This window comes from Eimeria tenella, genomic scaffold (genome assembly GCF_000499545.2).
Source record: "Eimeria tenella Houghton genomic scaffold, Eth_scaff12, whole genome shotgun sequence".
NCBI classification, from domain to species: domain Eukaryota; phylum Apicomplexa; class Conoidasida; order Eucoccidiorida; family Eimeriidae; genus Eimeria; species Eimeria tenella.
Window position 1 is genome coordinate 280,990 of NW_013541485.1, and position 20,613 is coordinate 301,602.

Here is a 20,613-nt window from a genome sequence, read left to right on the forward strand (position 1 = left end):
AAGCCGAAGTGAGACAAGGTAGAACTTACTTGCATCTATGTCTCTGTGCACCAGCCCACAACCTAAACTCCATAAGGCCCGCAGCACATCGCCCCTCTGGGTTTAGGCCATCACACCGCCACTTCCCCTCCGCCTCGGGGGGCTTCACCCCACAAAGACGGCCACCACATCGCGGACACCGTACTACCATCAGGCTCGCAGGACCCCCTGTGGGGGCTGCGCTGAAGGCGTCGTCTCCAAACTGACTGTCTACGCAAGACAGAGAATACGGTAAACATGGGCCTGGCAGAGCACTAACAGGAGCTTCTGCTGCTGACCCTGCAGCTGAGGCACCCGCGGTTGCAGATGTGGAGGGCATGGGCGGCCATCCAAGAGATCGCAGAGACCCCGTGGACGCCCAGCCCAGTTCAGCGCAGCGACCACACAGTGGAAGACTGCAAAGGCTCGGGGCTCCCGAAGAGCCGCCTATGGAATCGCCATTCCTGTAGCCTGACAACAGTAATCGGCAGAGCCTTGCCTTAGCTGCCTGCCGCAGAGAACCCCTACAGAAGGAAGGATAACCTCCAGTGTGTCTGCGAATCATACGCTGCTGGTGCTGCAGCTGGTGCTGTTGCTGCCTTCGAGCAGCATGATGCTGTAAGCATTCGCTGTCACTCAATGCCCTCCTCAGAAAGTCTTGACCAGAAGTAACTGCGTCACTTACGGCCGCTGCAGTATCAGTAGTCGCTCCTGTACTATTGAGTGACGTCGGATTCACACGCGCATAATTACGCACTAAACGAAGCGACATATCACCGTTGCTGCCGAAACAGCCGCTCAGGCTGCTGATGCAGCTGCTGCTGTCGCTATTTCGTCTACCGCATCTCGGCTCCCATGCGAATCTATACCGTTGCTGTTGTTGCTGCTGCTCGGCAGCGGCTGACCCTGCGGTCTCTGTGGCCGCCTGCGGATTAACAGAAAGGGAAAATGAAAGACCGGAAGCAGCAGCAGAAGTAGCCACTGTAGCAGCGTTCCCTCTCATTCGCGCAAGCACAGAGCGTCTCCAAAGTGAGGTCCCACACAGAACGCAGCAACCACCGGCACTGCTGCTGCTGCTGCTACGTGAATGGAAGGCCCTGTCTCCAAAGCGGCTAACTGGTGCGTCCCCATCAGACACTGTCTCTCCTGCACTTTGCATATCATCGAAAACGAGGCTCGGCTCTGCGGCCGCTCTCAGTCCACGCCGCGCCAACGCTGCCTCCCACAGGCTTCCGGAAGCTATTCCCGCTGCAGCTAGGGACGATGACCGGGCAGCGAGACTTCGCGAGTCTCTCCCAACTCGGCGCACCCCACGGTGAGGACGACCTATTCCTCGAACTCTGCCACGGCTCGTGTAGCTGTCGCCGCTGCTGCTACTGCTGTTGCGGCTACTGCTGCTCGGAATTCGGGGGCGACGGAGAGCGCGGCGAATACCTATGCGCAGGACATTTGTCGAGGCTGCTGCTGCTGCTTCCCTGCACCCAGCGGCTGCAGCAGCCACCACTAGTTGCCGCAAAATTGACCGGGCCGCTGCCTGCGTCGCCTCCTCGTCAGTTGACGTGTCTTCCCTAGCTGAGTTGCTTTGCTGCTGCCCCCGTGATCGCCTATTAGCCCTGCGGCGACTGTTGTTGCGGCTGCTGCTGTTGCTGTCGCCGTTACTGTGACTGTTTGTATTGCTGGCGTCGTTGCTGCTGGCGCTACTGTGCTCGTTGTTGCTGTCTTCGTTGCTGCTGCCTTCTCTGTTGCTGTTGTCGTCCTCATTGTTGCTGTCGTCGTTGCTATTGCCCTCGCTACTGCTGCTGTTGCTGTTGCTGTTACTGTTGTTGCTGCTAGTGTCATCGAGCACGCCACGGAACAGCCTTAACAAAGTTACAGCCTCAGGGCCAGCCACTTCTAAAGGTCCATCTGCCCAACCTTCCCCTTCAACAGGCAGCACGAGCTCGAAATCTGTATCTCCTGGCGACCGATGTCCGTTGGAGTCGCTCTCCCTCTCCTCAGAGCTAGACATCTCTGGAGCACCTCGAGATGCAGCAGCAGCAGCCCGTCGTGGTCGCACCACCGCAATAACAACCCGCTGCTGCTGCTGCGGCCGATCGGACAGCTCTTCGTCAGAGCCCCTGTCCGTCCAGCTTTCCAGAGAGTCTGCATCGACGTCGCCGCGTCTCCACTCCCGCCGCATCTGTTGCTGCTGCTGTTGCTGTTGCTGCTTCTCATCGGAGTCGCTTTCACCTTCGCTGCTGCCCTCCCACAGGGGAGGAGGGCTTACAAGACTCCGCCGAAGGCGACCCGTTGAGTCAACACTCTGGACACACGCGCATTTGCCGGAGGCAGCAGCTGCAGAACCGGAAGCCATGTTGTCTGCCGTTCCTCGTCGTTTGGGCACGTCTGTACATGCCCCACAGCAGCGCGGCAGCAAAAACTGTTGCTCGAGCCGGCTCGTGTTCACATGCCCTCTGTACGCTGCGGCGCTCCGCGAAACGCTGCAGCTAAATCGATCTGGCACTTCTTTACTCGCCACAAGCAACTCATCCGGGATGTCGTAGTCTCTGCCCTTCCCTCCAGACTCCAGCAGCCATGCATCATCTACAGGCCTCGTTTCACCTGCTACTCTTGCCAGTGCTGTATCTGGCGAGGCTGCCTCAACAGACGTCACCTTTTTCTGGTCAAAGCTGCGCTGCACCTCAGCTGCAACAGCAACCGCCAGACGCCGAGTTAACCCCACCGCTGAGACTTCCTTTAGCAAGCCTTTCAAAGCTTGTTGACGGGCCACAGTGCCTGCTTTCCCCTGCTGTTGTTGCAGCAGAACAGCTGGCAGAAGCGACGCGACACGACACACGGCACTCCATGGAGCAGTTCCCTCAGGGCACAGTCGCCAGTTGCTGGCCTCCGCTGCTACAGCTGCCAGCTCCGCACCGGCAGAAGGGGCAGCAGCATCGTAGATACACCGTAGCAGTCGCCGCGAATCACTGTCTTTTGCAGGCAGACACAAAAAGCCCCACCTGCTCAGCAGGCGCAAAAGAAGAGAGACCCGGACCAGCGCCACTGGTTTGTCTGGCTTACTAGACGCCTTAGCTGCATCAGGTGTGGCCGCAGTCACAGCACCTGACGATGCTGCTGCTACCGGTGTTGCTGTGCCCGGTGAAGGTGAATAAAATGATGCCGCATTATCGGGGGGCGCCAGTTCCTTTGCTGCTGCCTCTGGATGTAACGCAGATCTTGCAGCTGCCGGCAGCAGGCGTAACAGCGTGAATGTAACATCTGCCTTGATCCCCAGCAACTGCGGGGTGTCACCCAGCTGCTTTGATATCAGAGCGTCTCCGTCACAGCACGCCCGTAGCTCCATTTCGTTCCCTTCAAAAGGCCTACGCTTACTCTGGCTCCGTGCAGCAACAGAAGCAGCTACTGCATCAGCAGCAGCAGCGGGAGTCGGGGCCGCCCGCAGCAAAGGCAATGCACAGGCAGCTAGTGGAGACACCTGCTGCAGTAGCATGGAGGCAAAGCGGTAAGCTAGCCCCTCTGCTGCGGTCAGTGGGAGACAAGTCCGTGTACCCCCGTCTTTCTCTGCCAACGCAGGCAAAGGTGGCTCTTGCTGCTGCCGGTGTTGCTTTACAACTTCATCAGCAGCAGATACTGCACCAAGCACGTGCATAAGGTCCCCCAGAAGACTGAGACGAAGAATTCTTGCTTCACTGCTGGCTGCATGCTGCGGGATGTCAGCCGCTCTAAGTGAAGTGTCTCCGGAATCCTTGCAAGCGTTGACCACGTTCTCAAGCAGATGTAAGAGAAAAGCTCGAAGGGCTGCAGAAGCATCACTCGGCAACAATTGCAGCAAGCGACAACAAAAAACATCTTCTTCTGCATCCTCTAACACCTGCGCACGTTGCCGTTGCAGCTTCCAGTCTTTGCTGCTGCTGCTCCCACAAGCTTCTGGTGTGCTAGAAGTGTGCACCGAGGGAGCAGCAGACCCCCTCTTCCGCTGGTCTTCCTGTTGCTGCTGCCCCTCCGCCCCTTCCCAGACCACTGCAGGCGACAAGAGGGACTGCCACAGGCGACATGAGCTCTCCTCAGGATCATACAGCTCCCATGCGTCTCCCCAGTAGTCTAGGAGCACTGTTGGCGTTGCCCACGAGGAAAGCCCCTTGCCTTTGCCGTTTTCCGTGCTTGTCTGCCGCTGTTGCTGTTCTTTTTGCTGAGGTGAGCAGACAGACGACAGAGACAAACCAGTAAGTTCCTGAAGCAGCGTAGACGGTGGCTGAGACGCACTGCCAGCCCGAAGAGACAGCACGCGCAGCAGTGCCTGGGCTCTAGACACAGCTGCCCTGAGTCTCTGCAGTGTTCCCTCATCAGTTTCCCAGTGCAAGAAGTGATACACTTTGGTACCCCTAACTGCTGCTGAGGCTCTTGCGGAACCATTATTCGTGTTTGCTGCCAAAAGTTCACGAACTGGGAGCGGCTGCACGCGGAAGTTCGAGGAGGTGGAAGCAACACTCTGTACAGCTTGCCACAGCTGCTGCAACAGGCCTACAAGCCGCTCAGCGCCAGCAGCACATAACTGCCCAAGGGCCTCTTCTACAGCAACATCATGCTTCTGAGGCAACTGGCTAGAATGCTGATGGTTTTGCTTCTCCAAAAGCTGGCCTGCTGCATCTTTGCGCAGGTCTTGCAGCACGAGAGCTCGCTGCAGCTTGACGCTTTGAGACTGAAGTCCCCAGTGACCAAATAAAGCAGCCCATTGCCACTGCAACAAGTGCTGCAGGTCTCTATCCTGCTGTTGCTCTCGCGGGCATTGCTGTTGAAGTTGCTGTTCTTGCTGCGCTTGTTGGTGCTGCTGTTGTTGGTGCTGCTGTTGCTTTTTTTGCTGCGTGCACCGCTGGGTGTGATGTCGAAAGTGAAGCTGCTGAGCAGGAGCAGCATTGCATGGCTCCTTGATGGGTAGTCTTTGCAAAGGCACGGGAACGAAGGCTGAGCTATCTGCAGGCTCAGACTTGGCGTTTCCCATGGAAGCTGTGAGAAGCTCCTTTAGGGTCTGGCGCCTGCGTAGACCCTTGCTCACCTGCTCAGACTTACGGTGCACGGACAGAGAAATGCCGCTAGCAAAGGGCTCCAACGTGAGCACGCAAAGGTGCAGAGTCCGCATAGGGCCAAGCAATGGGCTATACCGTTCCGACAGCGCTGCTCGCGTCGTCGCTGCTCCTGGTGCTGTTTGCGTTCGTGCTGCTGTTGCTGCGGTTGCTGCTGTTGCTGTAGAACGAGGCGTCACTCTATGGAGGACCGCATGAGGCAGCAACAGGCGCGCAGGTTTCAAGGGTTTTTGGAGGGTGCGCAATTTTACAACTCCTTTCTTCGGAACAGGTAAAGAAACAACGTCGAGACAGGCTGGGAAAGCTTGGGGGAGAGACAATGCATCTGCATTCTTGAGAGACCCCTGGAGACGAAGTGGAGTGTACAATGAACGCAGGTGCTGCTGCAGAGAACTGCTGCTGCACTGGAAACGCAGGGCATACAAACACATGAAACAGCAGTCGCTACACCCTACAGCACACGCGATTCGGCCCCGGAGCCGCAGCAGCAAAGCCAGTACCGCGAACACAGGTACAGCAGCAGGATGCAAAGGGTGCTGCAGCAGACTAACTTTGAGGTGCAACCTTGAGCCCTCCTTCACAGGAGTCGCAAACGCATCGAAACGCAGCAGCTGTGGCTCCTTGTGAGACGGTGGCCGCTCTTGGCCTCTGCACAGACGCCGCACCTGCAACCATACCAGCAGCGAGAAGGCAACAACAGTATCAGCAGCAGCAACACCGCATTGCTCCTATCCGAAGTCACGGCAGCAAACAGTAAGGCCCCAGAGCAGCAACACCCCAGGTCATAATGGGAGCCGCAAGTACAGCAAATGTTATGGAGAAAGCAACAGCCAAGGCAGAACCGCCAGTCTTAGAAGTCAAAAGCAGCTTAGGGAACAGAAGAAGCAGCCGTCATGAAGCCTGACATCATATCCAGTGAGGGCAACCACTTCAAACTCGGCAGTGGGCAGCGAGATCTCCAGGCGCCACCAACTCGCTGCATCTGTGTCTAAGGGAAAAGCAGCCCGGAGCAGGACATAACGTAGAGAGACGGAGCTCCCCCAAGGACGCAGCAGGCCCAAAGGACTGATTACTGCTGCTGTTGCTGCCAGATCAGTAGCTGATGCTGCCTTTGGCCATGCAGCTCCCATTACACCACCGCCAGCTGCTACTTTTGGCGATGAGTGGCTCTGGGCCTTCTCTCCTCGCTGCTGCTGTAGGTGAGCGCCAACAGCATGAGTAGAATGAGTTGTAGCGCTGTCACTTTCGCGAACCCCAAGGCCTGTGAGAGAAAGCAAGTGCCAGCACGGCGCGCTGGGTAGCAATGGTGCTGCTGCAGCAGCAGCTTCTAAGCTCTCTGTCGCAGCAATGGGGAGCCCACATGCACTGCAGGGACTGGTAGCAGATATAATGGCTGCATGCACAAGCCGCAGCAGCAGACGGCCCAGCAAGGGTCGTCCGCAACAAGCTGTTGCCACCAGCCTCTGCAGCAGTTGGCCTTGCTGCTCATGCAGTAGCCATAAACTGATGAGACGTCGCTGCGCGTGCTGGAGTAGCCACCGCAGAAGCAACTGCACCAGGCACACCGCAATAGTTTCCGCAGTCAAACACAGTGGGGGGCGTCTACTCGCTTTCATGCAGAGCATCTTGCAGCGCCTCCGCCGATGCTGCTGTTGATGTTCGTCCGTCGAAACAACGCCGGTCCACACAAGATCCGCCAGGAAAGAAGCCCCTATTCCCAGCAGCTGCGGGCCCGCTGTTGGAGGTGAGTGGTGCTCCATCGTCGGCGTCATGTGCAGGTACCGGTCCGCTGCTTCCTGCACTGACGGCAACGATGCATCGGTTGCTCTTGTTGCTGGTCCAGCTACTGAAGAAACACTAAGCAGCCTCAGGAAATTCGAAGCAAAATGCCGTGTCGTGGATGGCTGCTGCGGGTCTGTCTGTGAGTCAGCCTTGGCCACTGCAGCACCTGAGGCGGATGCGGTTGCCCCATCTGCTGCAAGAAGTGTTTGTCGCTGCTGCTGCGGCGAGTGTTCAAGGTGAGGCAGTGCCCACCACAGAGCCCTCGATATCTCATTCAGTGCGGCCTGAGTCAGCGGCGAAATCGTTTCCTTCGTCTTGTCTAAGCAGCAGCAGCACTTCCTGGTGTTGTTGGTGTTGCTGCTGTTGCTGCTGTCATCAACACTCAACTTCCGTGCGTCTGTGCTGCCAGCTCGTGGAGTTGAAGGGCCACATGGTGAACCTAGGGCAAGGGCAGAGCCGCAGGCGGCTAGACATGCCCTAAAGACGAGCCAGAGCTTGTCTGCGCAGCTAGCTGCAGCAGCTAGCCACAGCTTTTGGACCTCCAAAGCATCTGCCGCCTCCTGGGCAACACGAAGCTGAGCTCTCAGCCCCAGGTGAGCCTCTCCGTATGACCCGGTGGGGCATTCCAAATTTCGAGGCGACGCTGCAGCACGAATGCTTCGTCGCTGCGCAGCCTGGAGCACTCGGGGTGTTGGCTGCTGTAACTCTCCATAGAGCCCCAGCAAGTATACTCCCTTGCTGCTTCTCTCTGCCGCCGCGGCTGATGACGTCTGTTTGGGTGGGATAACACGAACCGCAGCAGCAACACGGGTTCCAGGTGGGCACGCATTCGCAGACGCCCTCGTTCCATTAAGAAAGAAAAGACGCCCACAGTCGCAGTAACCCGCGTCATGTCGCTGCTTCTGCGACTGCTGCTGTTCGTCCTCCTCGTCCCCCCTTTCAAAAGCTTTTTCGTCAGCGTGACCGCACTGACAAGCAGCAGCGACCTCAGCAGCAGCCAGAAGGGCCTCTGGAGGCGGGCCGTATATCCGCAGCAGGGGCTGCGGTGGGCCTCCCTTCATGGGTGAAGGCAGTCGGTGTGCAAAAGTAACTACCCTCTCTGTCGCAGTGCCTGCTGCTGTTGCGGCTGTCAGGATAGTCGCTGTTGCCTCCACATGATGAGAATCCTTGCCCTTATTTCCATCTCCCCCTACCGTTGCTGCTCCAGTAGTTCCTGTCGCCGATGATGCTGCTGATGTTTGTGCTGCTGGAACAGCTGCTGCCGATACCTCTTCTGAAAATCTAGCGTCATCCCTGTCGTCGAAACCAGGTAAGGCGGGCGATGCAAGGACGAAGGTGTCCTCCACTGGCAAAGATAGACGGGCTGCAGCATCTGTAACTCCTCGTGTGTCCACTACACCCAAAGCAACCAAACTGCGCCTATTCTTACTGCTGCTGGTGCTGTTGCTGTTACTGTTGCTGCTGTGGCTACTGTTGGCTAACGCTTGCTCCTGCATCGCTAACTCAGAGAGCACTGCCCCAACCGTACGCACCCAAACCTCTACAAAACACGGCCCTCTTGCAGTTTGCAGGAGGCTCCTCTGTGTCCTCGTGAAGTACTGCTGCAGCACACGAGCAGCTGCAGGACAGCAGCGAACGCCGCCCGGTTCCCGTGTTGCGGATGGAACCTCCTCCCACGGCGACCCTTTGTGCCAGCCCCCAAGACCTGAGACGGTGCTGCCGTTGAAGCTCGTTCGTGTTGATGCTCCTGCTGCATCTACAGAAGCCGGTAAAAAAACAATTGCTACATCTACGAGGGCATCGCTAGGGCAGATGCTTGCTGGTCTGCTGCTAGTGCTGCTGTTGCGACGGTCTCCAGCAGCTCCTGTTCTTGTTGGCTTCGCTACTGTGGCCGTTGTTGCTGTTGTTGCTGCTGCGTCCTGTGCCACCAGCGCAGACTGCCACTGAAGGACACGGTGCAATGCGTCACCCACTGAACGCATCACTGAAACGCAGCAGTTTGTCACTGTTGCGATATCCTCAGCAGCTGCTGCTGCAACTGTTACTGGATCCGCCGTCGTCTTTACCCGTGAACATCCGTGCCTGCTGGCGCTAAAATCATCACTGTCGAGGCGCTTCAGCTGCGCTTGCTGAACCTGTGCGCCCCAGCTAGCCCTAAGAAGCATCATGAGAAGGTACAACAGATGCGGGATCAGCCAGGCTCGCCCTAAGACGGCGCTTGCTGCTGTGAGGCTCTGTGCGTCCACCCCGGCACTATGTATAGCTTGGAAAGCGGGAGCACCTGGAGGCCCCCAAAGGTGTGATGCTAAAGATACACAGAGAGCGGCCAAACCAGGCAGCGCGGATACCCCGCCTGAGCGACTACGACGTTCTTGCAGTACTAGTCTAACGACAGGGGGAACCCACGGCAGCTGCCGTTGATGCAGCTGCTGCTGGTGACGCTGAGGAGGGGGACCAGCAGGAATGCCCGAGAGTAAATAGGCATAAAACGAACGACAAACAACTTCGTAATCTGTAACCAAGCACCTGCAGAAGCAAAACCACGGCACCAAACGCAGCAGCGTAAAAGCTACATACAGCACTGGAGGCTCCGGAAGCTCGCACGATCACGTGCGTTTCGAAGACCGCAGGAAAAGGCCCCCTGGAGCATCTTTGTATACCAACAGTAGTGCTAATCGCGAAAGAAAACGAAGGAGCAATGTGTGTTTACCTGTGAAGTTCCGCCGCAGTAAAGGCCGCAGGGAGCGAGGGAGCCCCTGGGGGACCCAAGAAGGCCACGGAAGTGCTCTGGAGAAGGCGTAACAGCCTCCAAACGGAGTCAACGACAAGACATGTTAGGTAGGTGCCATTGCTAATGTGGTTGCTGTGGTTGTTGCTAGACGCGCTTGGGTCCAGTGCTGCATGCAGCTGAGGCTGGAGCTGCTGCAGAAGCACAGCCAACCCTCTTGCCGCAACGCCGGCCCTCAGACCAACTCCCTGTAGCAGTTCTAGGGAAATACGCAGGGATGCTGGGTCGACGTCTCCTAGCAAGAGCCGCAGCGCCGCATGCAATGGAGCGTGTTTCTTTAACCTCTCCACCAGACCCGCGAAGATTCGACGCATTGGCAACTGGCTCGCGGAGCTGCCCATCATGCTGCTGCTACTGCTGCTACTATTCCCTGCTGCCCCTGATGCAGTTGCATCAACAATAAACTCTTCCACGGGGTCGCGTTGCAGCGGTTGCAGCTTAATGGCCCTGACGGCTATCACGGCTGTCTCCACAGCTTTGCCTGCACTGAAATACAGTTGGGGGTTTTTCTTAGAAGTCCCTCCGCCTTGACTAGCGGCCTGCTGCGCCTTCGCGTGCAGGTGAAGCCGCGCCTGCTGCGTTGCGTGGTGCCATAATGCCGCCAACAGAAGGAATCGCGCAGACCCTTGTTGCAGCTGCAGCAAACGCTGCTCCTGCTGCTGCAACGGAGAGGTCTCCCGACTGGGAGGGCCTTGATCCTCTAAGAGGGCTACCAGATCCGCGAAAAGTCTGTAAAGCGACGGGATGGCCCACAGGTGAGCCGCGAAGACAGCGCGCTCCAGCCACCGCATGCGCAGGAATGAGCCTGGCAACAAAGCCGGCAGCTGCTGCTTCAGCTGCGCTGGCATACGGTCTGCTATAAATGCTTCAACACGACGCATACGCAAGCTGCCCAAGCAAATGAACTCAGATAAAATCGACCCCGGGCTCTCCTCGCCCCATACCCACCCACCGAAGCAAGGTGGACATCCCCCAACATTAGTGCTAGCTGCGCCATTAATATTTACAGCAGCGGCAGCAGCAGCAGCACCGCTATCAAGGGGCAAGGCGCCAGTTTCAGAAGCGATATTTGTGCTCCCCTGCTGCACTTGCTGCATTTGCTGCTGGCGCAGCTGAGTATCTGCTGCAAGAAGGGCTCCGCGCCCCGCAGACCAAGGGATAGACACACATGGAGCCGGCCTTGTAGGAGGCACAATATCTCCTGCTGCGGCTACTAGCATTGCTGTTGACTCAGGAGCAATAAAGTGAGGCGCCTCGGTGGGCTGGCAGCACCAGAGTTCCGGGGGTAGCAGTCGGGCCATGCCCGTACGCAGAAGGCCACTGAGAGCCCTGGCGGAATGCAGAAAATCATTGCCTGCGAGCTGCTGCAGCGACTCCACGTCTTTCTGAGAACTTCCCCGCCCTCCCCAGGGCCTCAGAGGACTCAAATCATCTGCCAAATGCAGCAGAAAAGAAGAAACTGCATCAGCCGCAGCCAAGCGTAGCTGGTGCGGACCGCCCGCAGAAAAAAGTAAACGCCGGCGCGTCGCCTCCACCACTACGCGCAGCCCCCAGTCACCTCCCTTTGATGCTAGGCTCACGTATATCTGCAACATCAGCACCAGCATACGACGGAAAAACAACTGGTGGCCACAACAACATCAGGAAGAAGACTTGGAAGCAGTACTGAAGAACCCAACTGCAGAAGTGAGTGCAAATCTCCTGCGCTGTAACAGCAACGTCAGGAGAAACACAAATTGCATACCTCAAGTTTCCTGACATCCTTGAAGCGTAATCGCTGCTGAGTCCCCTCCCGCACCCTGTGAGTTTTGGGACCCTGGGAGCTCAAAACCTGTAACGCGTGACACCGAAAACAAAAGCACAGTAAAGCACAGTTGCAGCAGTATGAAAATAAATATCGGCCATCTTCCGCACAACATGAAACACTGAAAACAACAATGGCGGCACAAAGGGTACCAACATTCCGAACCTACGAAAAAGGCTCATCAGCAGGAACAGCAGCAGAATTAGCACAAGAGGCAGCGGAAGCCAACCTTTATGATAACTTCTCCTTTTTGCGCTGCAGCAAAGCTCCTCGGGTCTATCTGAATCCGAACGCGTCTGGCAAAAGGGAGAGGAGGGCCCCCTTCGTGGGGCAGCCACGGAGATACAGCTGCAGCTCGAGTTGATCTTGGACTACCCACCGGCCCCACACTTCCACCAACCGAACCTCCATCTGCCGCAGTGAATGCTGCACCCTCGCTGCTGCTGCCTCCTGCGCGCCTGCTGCGGCTCTGAGATGCCCCACTAGTGCCTGTAGCAGCAGCGACAGCTGCAGCAGCAGAACCCGGGACCTGCACCAGCTCGGCTGTTCCCCACTTGGCGGTAAAATCAAGCACGAACCTCTGAGCCTCGAAGGGGGCAGTGGGGTGCGGCGTCTCTAGTACGTACACTGCCACGTCCTCTTTGAATTCCCGATTGTACCCGTCACTCCAGCAAACATCTTCTGTGCCCGAAGATGGTCTCTCGCTGCTGCTGTTCTTGTCGCTGTTGCTGCAGCTGTTACTGGAAGGTGTCTGCATTTGTGGATGCTTCGAGGGACTATAGCTTAAGGGACCAGTAGCAGCAGCGTTAGCCCTGTTTGCCACTGTGGCCAAGTCCCCCTGTAGCAGCATGAGCTGCGGAAGCACCCGCAGAAAAAATGCATCAACTTCGTGTAGCAGCAAAGCCACGCGAACAGACGGGGACTCCGGACGGGGCATTCCACTGGATCCCAAAGGAGGAACCCTCTTCAGCAGCAACTGCAGCGCATCAACAAGCGAGTGTCGCCGAAACCGCAGCAGCAGCTGCAGCTGCAGCAGCACCAGAGACATCACTTTTTGCACCTGACTGTCTGGTGCTTCGAAGTTGCTGCTGCCATTGCTGCCACTGCCGTTGTATCCAACCGCAGCGAACATGCAGTTAATGGAGTGGGCGAGAAGGTGCAAACGGTCCCGCACCTTCATTGTCAGGCTGCTCTCTGTGAAGGACAGACTGGAGACACTCCCTGCAACGCTACTACTGTCTGCTGCTGGCGGGGAACTTCCTGCCTGCTGCTGCTGCTGGTGCTGCATCTGCTGTTGCTGCTGCTGCTGCTGCTCCTGGGAGCCACCCAAGGAAGAAGTTAACGGGTGAGCCGCTTGCGAAGTTCCCACGGCAAACATCTCTTGCTGCCCTACCGATGCGGCCGTCGCAGACGACTGCAAAGCACGACCTTCGTCACTGCTGCCCTCTGACGAAACAGGGAAAGATGGCTCGAACGGCCTTGCTTCAACTGGTGCTGGATTTACTGCTGGTGCCACAGCTGTCTGTGCTGCCGCCGCACTCGATCCCGCCTGCGCTAGTGACGCTGCGGCTGCAACCTTGCTGTTGCTTCTTCTTCTTCTAAGCTGCTGCTGCTCTCTATGGTTCCCTGTGTGTACGCCTGACCAACGACACACAAGAATTGTCTCTTCTACTGCGTGTAGTAAGCCTCGTCTTACGCCAGCAAACTGCTGCAGTAGCAGCCGCCTTAGCGCTCTCAGAGCAAGACAAGATAGATGAGCAGCTGACACTTCAACCCCAGCAGCTTCAGCCTCTAGCTGCTGCTGTAACTGCTGAGTCTCCCTACCAAAGCCTAGTGACTCAACCCTGCTCGAGTTCCCTGTTAATCTGCTGCCGTTTTCACGCGGCATTTTAGGCGAAGCAGCAACCGGAAGCCTGCCAATCCGCAGCAGTGTCTGCTGTAACTGAAGGAGCAGCGGAGCTGGGCAATGTGCAGCTGCAACAGCAGCAACAGCGGAGGCAGAAAGCGCATGTAACGCCTTTGACGCGACAGTTCCCAGCGCAGCTATTACAACGGGCGAGCATTCTTGCTGCCCCTCACGCGGCCGCTGCGTGCCGACCGCTGCAGCATCTGACCCTGCTAAAACGAGAGCCAAGCTGTCTAGACACCGCAGGATGAGAGGCAGTGTCTCTACAAAGGCTTCCGCGGCGGCACGAGTTGCCCCCGAAAAGAAACTAACGCATTCAGTTTCTCTGCAGTCAGCCCTTCCAGAAACTACAGCATCTTCAGAACCAGCAGTAACCGCAGAAGCAGCCGCTGCTGCTGCTGCAGAACCTCCAGCAAACGGCAGCAGGCCAGACGTGGGCAGCAGCCGCAAGTAGTCCACGCGGGCACCGCATGCAGCAATCAGTGCAGCAGCCTTCAGCTGGAATCTCCAGTGAGAGGCCACAGGCAGATTCGATAGCCATACCCCCAAGGAACACCCACTCTCACTGCTGAAGTCCCTGCAGCAGACAGCTGCTCCTCCAAGGCAATTGTGGGCCAGACACTCGGCAACTGCGGGAACAGGGGACAGCAGTGGTGCTGCTGTCTCCGCCTCCGCCAGTATGTGCGAGAGAGGCGCCACTTCCCCGAGAAGGTTTTCTCTCCTATTCAGAGCTGCTGCTGCTACTGCTGCAGTGTATGTAACTCGCGTGCTGGTGCACCCAGGGCGTTGCGCAGCGGCTGCTGCAGAACATGGGAGCACTAGTGACCAAAGACGCAAGAGGGAGATAGTTGCTGACAGCAGACAGCTCTCCGTAGCTGCTGCTGCGTTGCACGTTCTGCCGCTAGCTGCCGCTGTTCCTGAGCTCACCACTGAAGGTGAAACCCGACACGACGGCCTTGCTTCTAACACCTCGGGCTGAGCTCCTTGCTGCCGCCCCCGAAGTCTCTCTTGCTCCTGATGATCTTCTGGTTCTTGGCGTTGCACCAGGTGTTGATGTTGTCGCTCCTGGCTTGCCTCAGGCTTGCCTATATCTGTCGACTCTGTGCCTTGTCGCTGCTCCTGTATCCGACGCAAGTGCTGCTGCTGCTGCAGAGTGCGTATGCTGACGATAATGCAGCAATAGATAAGCCACAAGGCGGCACTGTCAGGCCTGAGGGCGAAGGCAAAACGCGCCTTTCCTGAAGCGTCTCCAATATCGCTTCGACGCCGCCGCTGGTTGTGCTGCTGCGGCTGGAAAGTAAACCTATCTGCTGTCTCCCGCTGTTGCAGCGTGGTATGAGCTCCTTCGGCAAGCCGAAGCAGTGCAGAAGCCACGACGGCAAGCAGCGACGCGGGTTCTGCTGCAGCATTCCGCACGTATAGAAACTCAGTGCTGCGGTGCTGCAGCTGCTGCCCCACTAGCTGCCGCAGCTCACGGCCTCCCAGGGCAGGAAGAAAAACGAGGGATGCCGACTGAGACGACGAAGACAGAGAAACGCAAAATCGGTAGCCCACTGTCTCCTTCCCAGTGCCACCCCACAGAAACGGCGGCAGCACCGGCAAACAGTGGCATGCGTAGACCTGCAGTCATAATGGCACAAATATTCACCTATGCTTCTTGACTTCGTGCCACTGTGTGGGTGAAACACGACTACCTGTTACTGCCCTGCGGATGTTTCAGCTACTGTCGTGCAGATGTTTCAGCTAGCTCTGCATACTCATCTTCATCTATGCAGATGTGTTGCACCATTTATTTATTTCTCTGATGTTCGAGGCATTCTACATTCACTGTCTGCCTGTCTCAGCCTCGACCCACATCCCTGCCTGCCAGTTTCTCTGGCTCAAGTCGGCACTCCACTTTCTCACATCTGGCTCACCTTCCGTCCCTCTACGAAGACCAAAAGGTCTCCTTTGTCTGCGTCAAGTATTAAAGTTACATTCCAACTGCGCCGGCCTCCCCCAATATCGCCGCCGGCTAAAGCCTGTTCCAGTCGCCTGAGCGTCCTCTCCCCCCCACTGCACGAGTGCCATTTGTCCCTTCCTCCTCCCGCAGCCCCTTCTGCATCTGCCACTGCTGCTGCTGTTGCAACAGGTGAGACGGATGCCGCCCTGCTCTTTGGAAATGCACTCTCCTCCTCAGAAATCAGACGCCTGCGCTCTGGGCTGCAGCCATTGCTGCTGCTGCTACTCCCTCCAGCAGCAGTAGAACCAGCCTTATACTCCTGGTGAAGTACACCTGCCCATGTGTCCCCGTTGCTGCTCATTGCGCAGCATCCAGGTGTCCCTACAAGAGGACCCTCAAGTCTGCCGCAGCGATGCAGCACCTCCCTCTGGCTGCATGAGTCTGCATCTATTGCCGCTGATAATGAGGGTCTCTCAACGACGTAAAGATGGCCTTGGGCGTCACATAAAGCCACCCCTACCTGGAAGGCGTGCAAGGGGTGGGGGGGCGGGTCTGTTCCCTCTACCTTAGCCGCCGCAGTTAAGGTCTCGGACAGCCGGAATTGACAAATGTGAACGCCCTCGCAGGCCCACTCGCGTGTCTCTGCCGCTGCAAACCACTCATCCCGCAAGCTGCTGCTGCTGCAGCTGCTGCTCGTGCTTGCAGGGGCATCGCCACCCTCCCACTCCCCTGTTTCTCCAGCAGCAGTAGGCGCAACAGCAACTGCTGGGCTTCTTCTTACAAACGAACCGCTTGCTGCTCCACTTGCAACAGAGGAGGTCAATCCCGTTGCAGAAGCAGCGGCGTGAGAGGCTTCTCCAGTGTGCTGCTGCTCCTGCGTGTGTAAAAGCTGCGTTTCTGTTGTTGCTCCTGCAAGCAGCAGCGGTGGCAGCATCTCCTTGAGTCTCTGAGGCCTCTGAGGCCCCTGCTGCAGCAGCACATGGGTAGAGGACAGTGCCTCCTCTGCTGTCAACATCAATACTTCGTCCCGAACGGACAAAGGAGCTCTCCAGCCGCGGCCATCCGGCAGCCATAATGCTGCACGCAACCTGGCGCTGCTGTGCCTGTTTTCCTCTGAAGGCAGTGAGCTGTCTATGCATTCCAAATCGCTACCTCGTGGCAAACACAAGTACCCAAGCCGCGTATGATTGGGCTCCTGTAGCAAACGGACGCCACAAATCGCCCCTCGAGGCAATTCGAAAGGCCGCAAGCCCGTCCAGTTGGGAATCACAAACGTTTCCTCCTGGTCGTGTTCTTGCTGGAGCAGCTGCTGCAGCAACTGCTGCCGCTGCTGCCGCTGATGCCGTGAAGAAAGCACTTGGTTGGACGTTGGAAATACGCTTATAGGCATGTCTGGGTCGCCTTCGTTTACAGGCTCGGGAGCGGCTACCGTTGCTGCTGTGCTTCTTCGCTGTCTAGACACCTCTGTGAAAATATCACCTTCCTCTTCTGTAGAAGATGCCCCAGAGTCGCTGCCGCGGCCTAAAGCTGCAACAGCATCATGTCCAGGTCCTGGCGGATCTCCTGCTGCAACGGCAACTGCTGCGGCAACAGATAGCGTGCCTGCTGCAGCAGAAGCGGACTGCTGCTGCTGCTGCTGCTCGCGAAACTCTTCACGTGCTGGACTGTGGGGACGCCAAGCCACAACGCGTGGGTTGGACGTAACGACGAGTGAGGCACGGCCTCTCAGTGGGACTGCTGCTGCTGTATCTGTTGTTGTTGTGGTAATATCAACTGCGGCAGCCCCTGCATACGCGCAGTCTTCGCGGCTTCGCTGAGACCACGAAAAGTCCCTTAGAAGAGACAAAATCTGGAGCTCCTCCAGAGCAGCATCTCCCCAAGCTGCGCCTTCAGCAGCAACAGTAGACGCCTCCTCCCCCTGCAGTTGTATCGCCGCTTCTCCTGTTGCAGCTCCCGCTGTTGGTCCTGCAAAATCTGAGGTTTGTCCTAACGAATAAACTGACGAAGAAGGCACGGCCCGAGTATCTACTCCTGTAACGCCTAGTTGCTGCTGCTGTTTATGCTGCAACGCAGCGAGACACAGCAAAAGCAGCAACAAGAGTTCCCGCACAGAGCCGTACCGCAGGGCAGCGCTAACAGCTGCCTCGCTGACGGCAACTCGTGCTGCCGTCGTCGCCGGTGCTGCTGCTGCACTGACACCAGGTTGCTGCATATGCATCCAAAGTTGCTCCATCAGCTCAAGGGCCTCCCGCTGTGCTCCATTGCCCTTAAAAACACCCCAGGCGGCCCCATAATTTCTGGTGGTTCCAAGACTAAAAGGCGGGAAAGTTTTGAGCTGATGCAGCAGGCGCCTCGCCCTGCTCTCAATATCCGCTGCTGTGGTGGCAGAAGCTGCAGCAGCAGCTTCTGTACCGGTTGCCGAAGCAGGAGCTGCAGGTGGTACCGACGCTCCAGATAGGTTCGATTGGTCTGAATTTTCTGGACGCTCGCTGGATTGCGTGGCTGACCCCAAAGGCCCCCGCAAGTGGGAAGCCCCTCGCGTAGTATGCCCGTAGGGGTGAGGCTCCAGGGCCTCCTGCCAGGGGCCAGCCACGGGCTCGGGGTGGCTCTCGTCAGGAGGCCCAAAAGCCTCTGCCTCCCAGAGGCGGCCCTGAACCCTTTTGGGGGGCAGAGTCAGCTGATGCTGTGCTGCTACTGCCGCAGATGCTCCAGCAGCTGACGTTGCTGCTACACCCCGCTCTTCCCCTGCTACTGGTGCGCGTGCAGGGATTTCCGCGGTGCGAGCAGTGCCTGCAACCGCCTTTGCAGAAGCTATAGCAGCGACAGTACCCTTTGCTGTTGCTGCTGCTGCAGTACTCCTCGCTGCGGCTCGCTGCAGCCAAGGGTCCCCACAACGTTGCAGCGCTTTTCGAGCAGCCTGCTCCCTCAGAACAACCTCCGTGAACGTTTCTAGCACGGATCTCCCTGCGCCTACAGTGAGCATTAATGCCACCTCCTGCTGCAGAAGTAGCCGAGGAAGCGCACCAAACCAGGGAGGCAGTAGACCCAAGGGTCTCTCCATGAGGCCTACACTCGAGCCCTCCATTACAAAGGAACCCCCAAACCCTCTACTGTCAGGTCCCCAGCCTTCCCGCTTGCGTGGACTTGAAGGACCCTCCGGAGAACCCCATCCATCAGCATCATACAACAGCCAGGATAATGGGCAAGGGGGAGGCAACCGAAGTGCTGCAGAAGCTATCGCGGACCCCATGCCCCAGTTCCTGTTTCTTGCGTTTCTGTTGCTACTTATAGGGGCGGGACAGGAGCTTGTAGAGGTCCCATCTTGCACACCATGCGCTTGAGTTGTGCCAGCAGCGGCAGCAACAGCCGTAGCAACTGCCGGAGCACTGGCAGGTGTTCCGGAACCAGCTGATGCTGCCGCTTGCTCTTCAAACGCCGCGGAAAAGGCTTGGAGAGCCCAAGTCCCACTTGGAACGGCCCCTGGAAACTGCATATCAGCAGGAGGAGGATCCTGGGGCACGGCGACCCTCTCTGGCGTCATTGAAGCTGCTGCTGCCGCTGCGAGCGCTGGTGGTGCTTCAGCGGCTGTCGCTGCACCCACGCAACTGCTAGTGATGCTGTTGCTCCTACTGTATGGGACGCTGCCACGCTCAGATGCTGAAAGGAATCCTCTATGGGGTCTAGTAATGCTGGGTAGCTCCGAGGCTTGAGTGGGGTCTGGGGCAGGAAGGCACCATCCATTAGGTATTTTGGACACACAGTAAGTCCGAAAAGCACCAAGAGACCTTCCAGTGAACAGGAACAGCTTCGTAAGGTCCCCAAGATGGAAATTCCTAATTCTGATGCACCGGAGATGTTGGTTCCCGGTTACACGGCTCGCTGCTGTTGTTGTTGGCGCTGCCAGTGCTAGCGTTGACACTGTCGTAGTCGCTGCTGATGTCGCTGCTGCCTCTGCTAGTCAAGAGGGGTTTTGCATGGTAGAAGGGCACGAAGAGCAACTGCTGCTGCGGTGGGCTCCAGAAGCACTGGACGAAGCAGCAATAGCGGTGCCCCAGCGAAGCAGCCGCCGCTGCCGATACACCCGGAGAAATCAACCAGAAGTAACAAAACGAAGCCTTGAGGAATTAGAAACCGCTGTTTAGCCTCCACCAGAGTATATGGGGCTGCTGCTGCGGCACTCGGTCAGCTACAACAGCTCTTGCCGTTGCTGCTGTTCCAGCTGCCGCTGTTGCAGCAGCTCCTCCTCCAGCTGCTGTTGCCGCTGCCCTAGTATCCGTTAGGTCCGTGCCCAACAAGGCCTCATATTTGACGTGGTACTTCGGCTTCTTGTTGATACTTTGATGGCTTTTCTGAGCTCCAGCTTTTCCTACTCCTGTACTGGGGGAAAGGTGCCAGGGCCCCGGCCGCTGCAGTGAACCCAACCTTCTGCTATGCTTCAACACCATATATCCTAAAGCGTCGACCGTTAGTCCCAAGACTTTAAAATTGATGTTACAGACTAGCCTTGGCCCCAAGACACGTACGCTGAAGACAAGGAACGAACCAAACTCGCGAGCACAGAAGGCGCACTCGGCAGTCCTCTACTAGCTGCCCTCTGGTGAAGGGTTAGTCTGCCTGCACTACCATCCCACTGCAGAGCACTACCCTCGATACACGAGAGTCCCCGCCGTGACTAGCGGTTATAGCGGCACCGCTCCCCGCCTTCGTCGATCGGCGGCGAGTCTAGCTGAAATTTCGACGACTTGCAAGGCCTCCGGCATAAATCTGTGTCCAGAAATATAATTTGCCGTACGACGCTGTGCCTCGCAGTGCAACGGAGTGTCGCAGCATTGTCGAAAAGCCCGCGCCGGCACTCGCCGAACTCGAGGTCCCCCAAACTTCTGTCCGAACAATTGCTGCGACTGCAGCGGCCGGTGGCTGCTGCACTAGCTAAAGGGAACCGCGCCACATTGCAAAGGAAACTGCAGTACTGGCGTTGGCTGTGCAGATATCTTCATGCCCCAGCCTACTCACGCTTGCAAGGCAAATACAAAGAACACCTCCTCCGCGCCACAGTAGCCTATTCCCGCCAACAGCAGCATCACGCGCTGTTTCTCATGCTGCTGCTACAAAAAAAAGCATGCATATGAGCTCGGTTCAGCAGCCGTCGTCTATCTGCCTATCCATCTAAAGTAGCTCTGTGCCACTAGCCAAGACGCCGTGCTGCTAGCGAAAACCGGAGTTAGCATCCCAACTTCTTCACTATCCAGAGGATCTGGAATGTTCGCTGCTCTCTAAGCATGACTAGCTGTT

The 20,613-nt window shown here is 57.4% G+C and overlaps 1 protein-coding gene across 1 annotated transcript in view; it reads right to left on the reverse strand.

The window, feature by feature from the left end:
* The window catches only part of ETH_00027000 (uncharacterized protein), a gene marked incomplete at both ends in the record, with an annotated part of 32,611 nt that extends 13,749 nt beyond the window's left edge, over positions 1 to 18,862 (reverse strand). The window contains 7 exons of the mRNA XM_013373102.1: positions 30 to 5,503; positions 5,651 to 5,764; positions 6,005 to 9,407; positions 9,592 to 11,255; positions 11,414 to 11,500; positions 11,703 to 14,999; positions 15,296 to 18,862. Of these exons, the coding sequence (XP_013228556.1) occupies positions 30 to 5,503; positions 5,651 to 5,764; positions 6,005 to 9,407; positions 9,592 to 11,255; positions 11,414 to 11,500; positions 11,703 to 14,999; positions 15,296 to 18,862 (17,606 nt within the window). The remainder of the gene's footprint in view (positions 1 to 29; positions 5,504 to 5,650; positions 5,765 to 6,004; positions 9,408 to 9,591; positions 11,256 to 11,413; positions 11,501 to 11,702; positions 15,000 to 15,295) is intronic.
* Between the last annotated feature and the right edge of the window lie 1,751 nt (positions 18,863 to 20,613).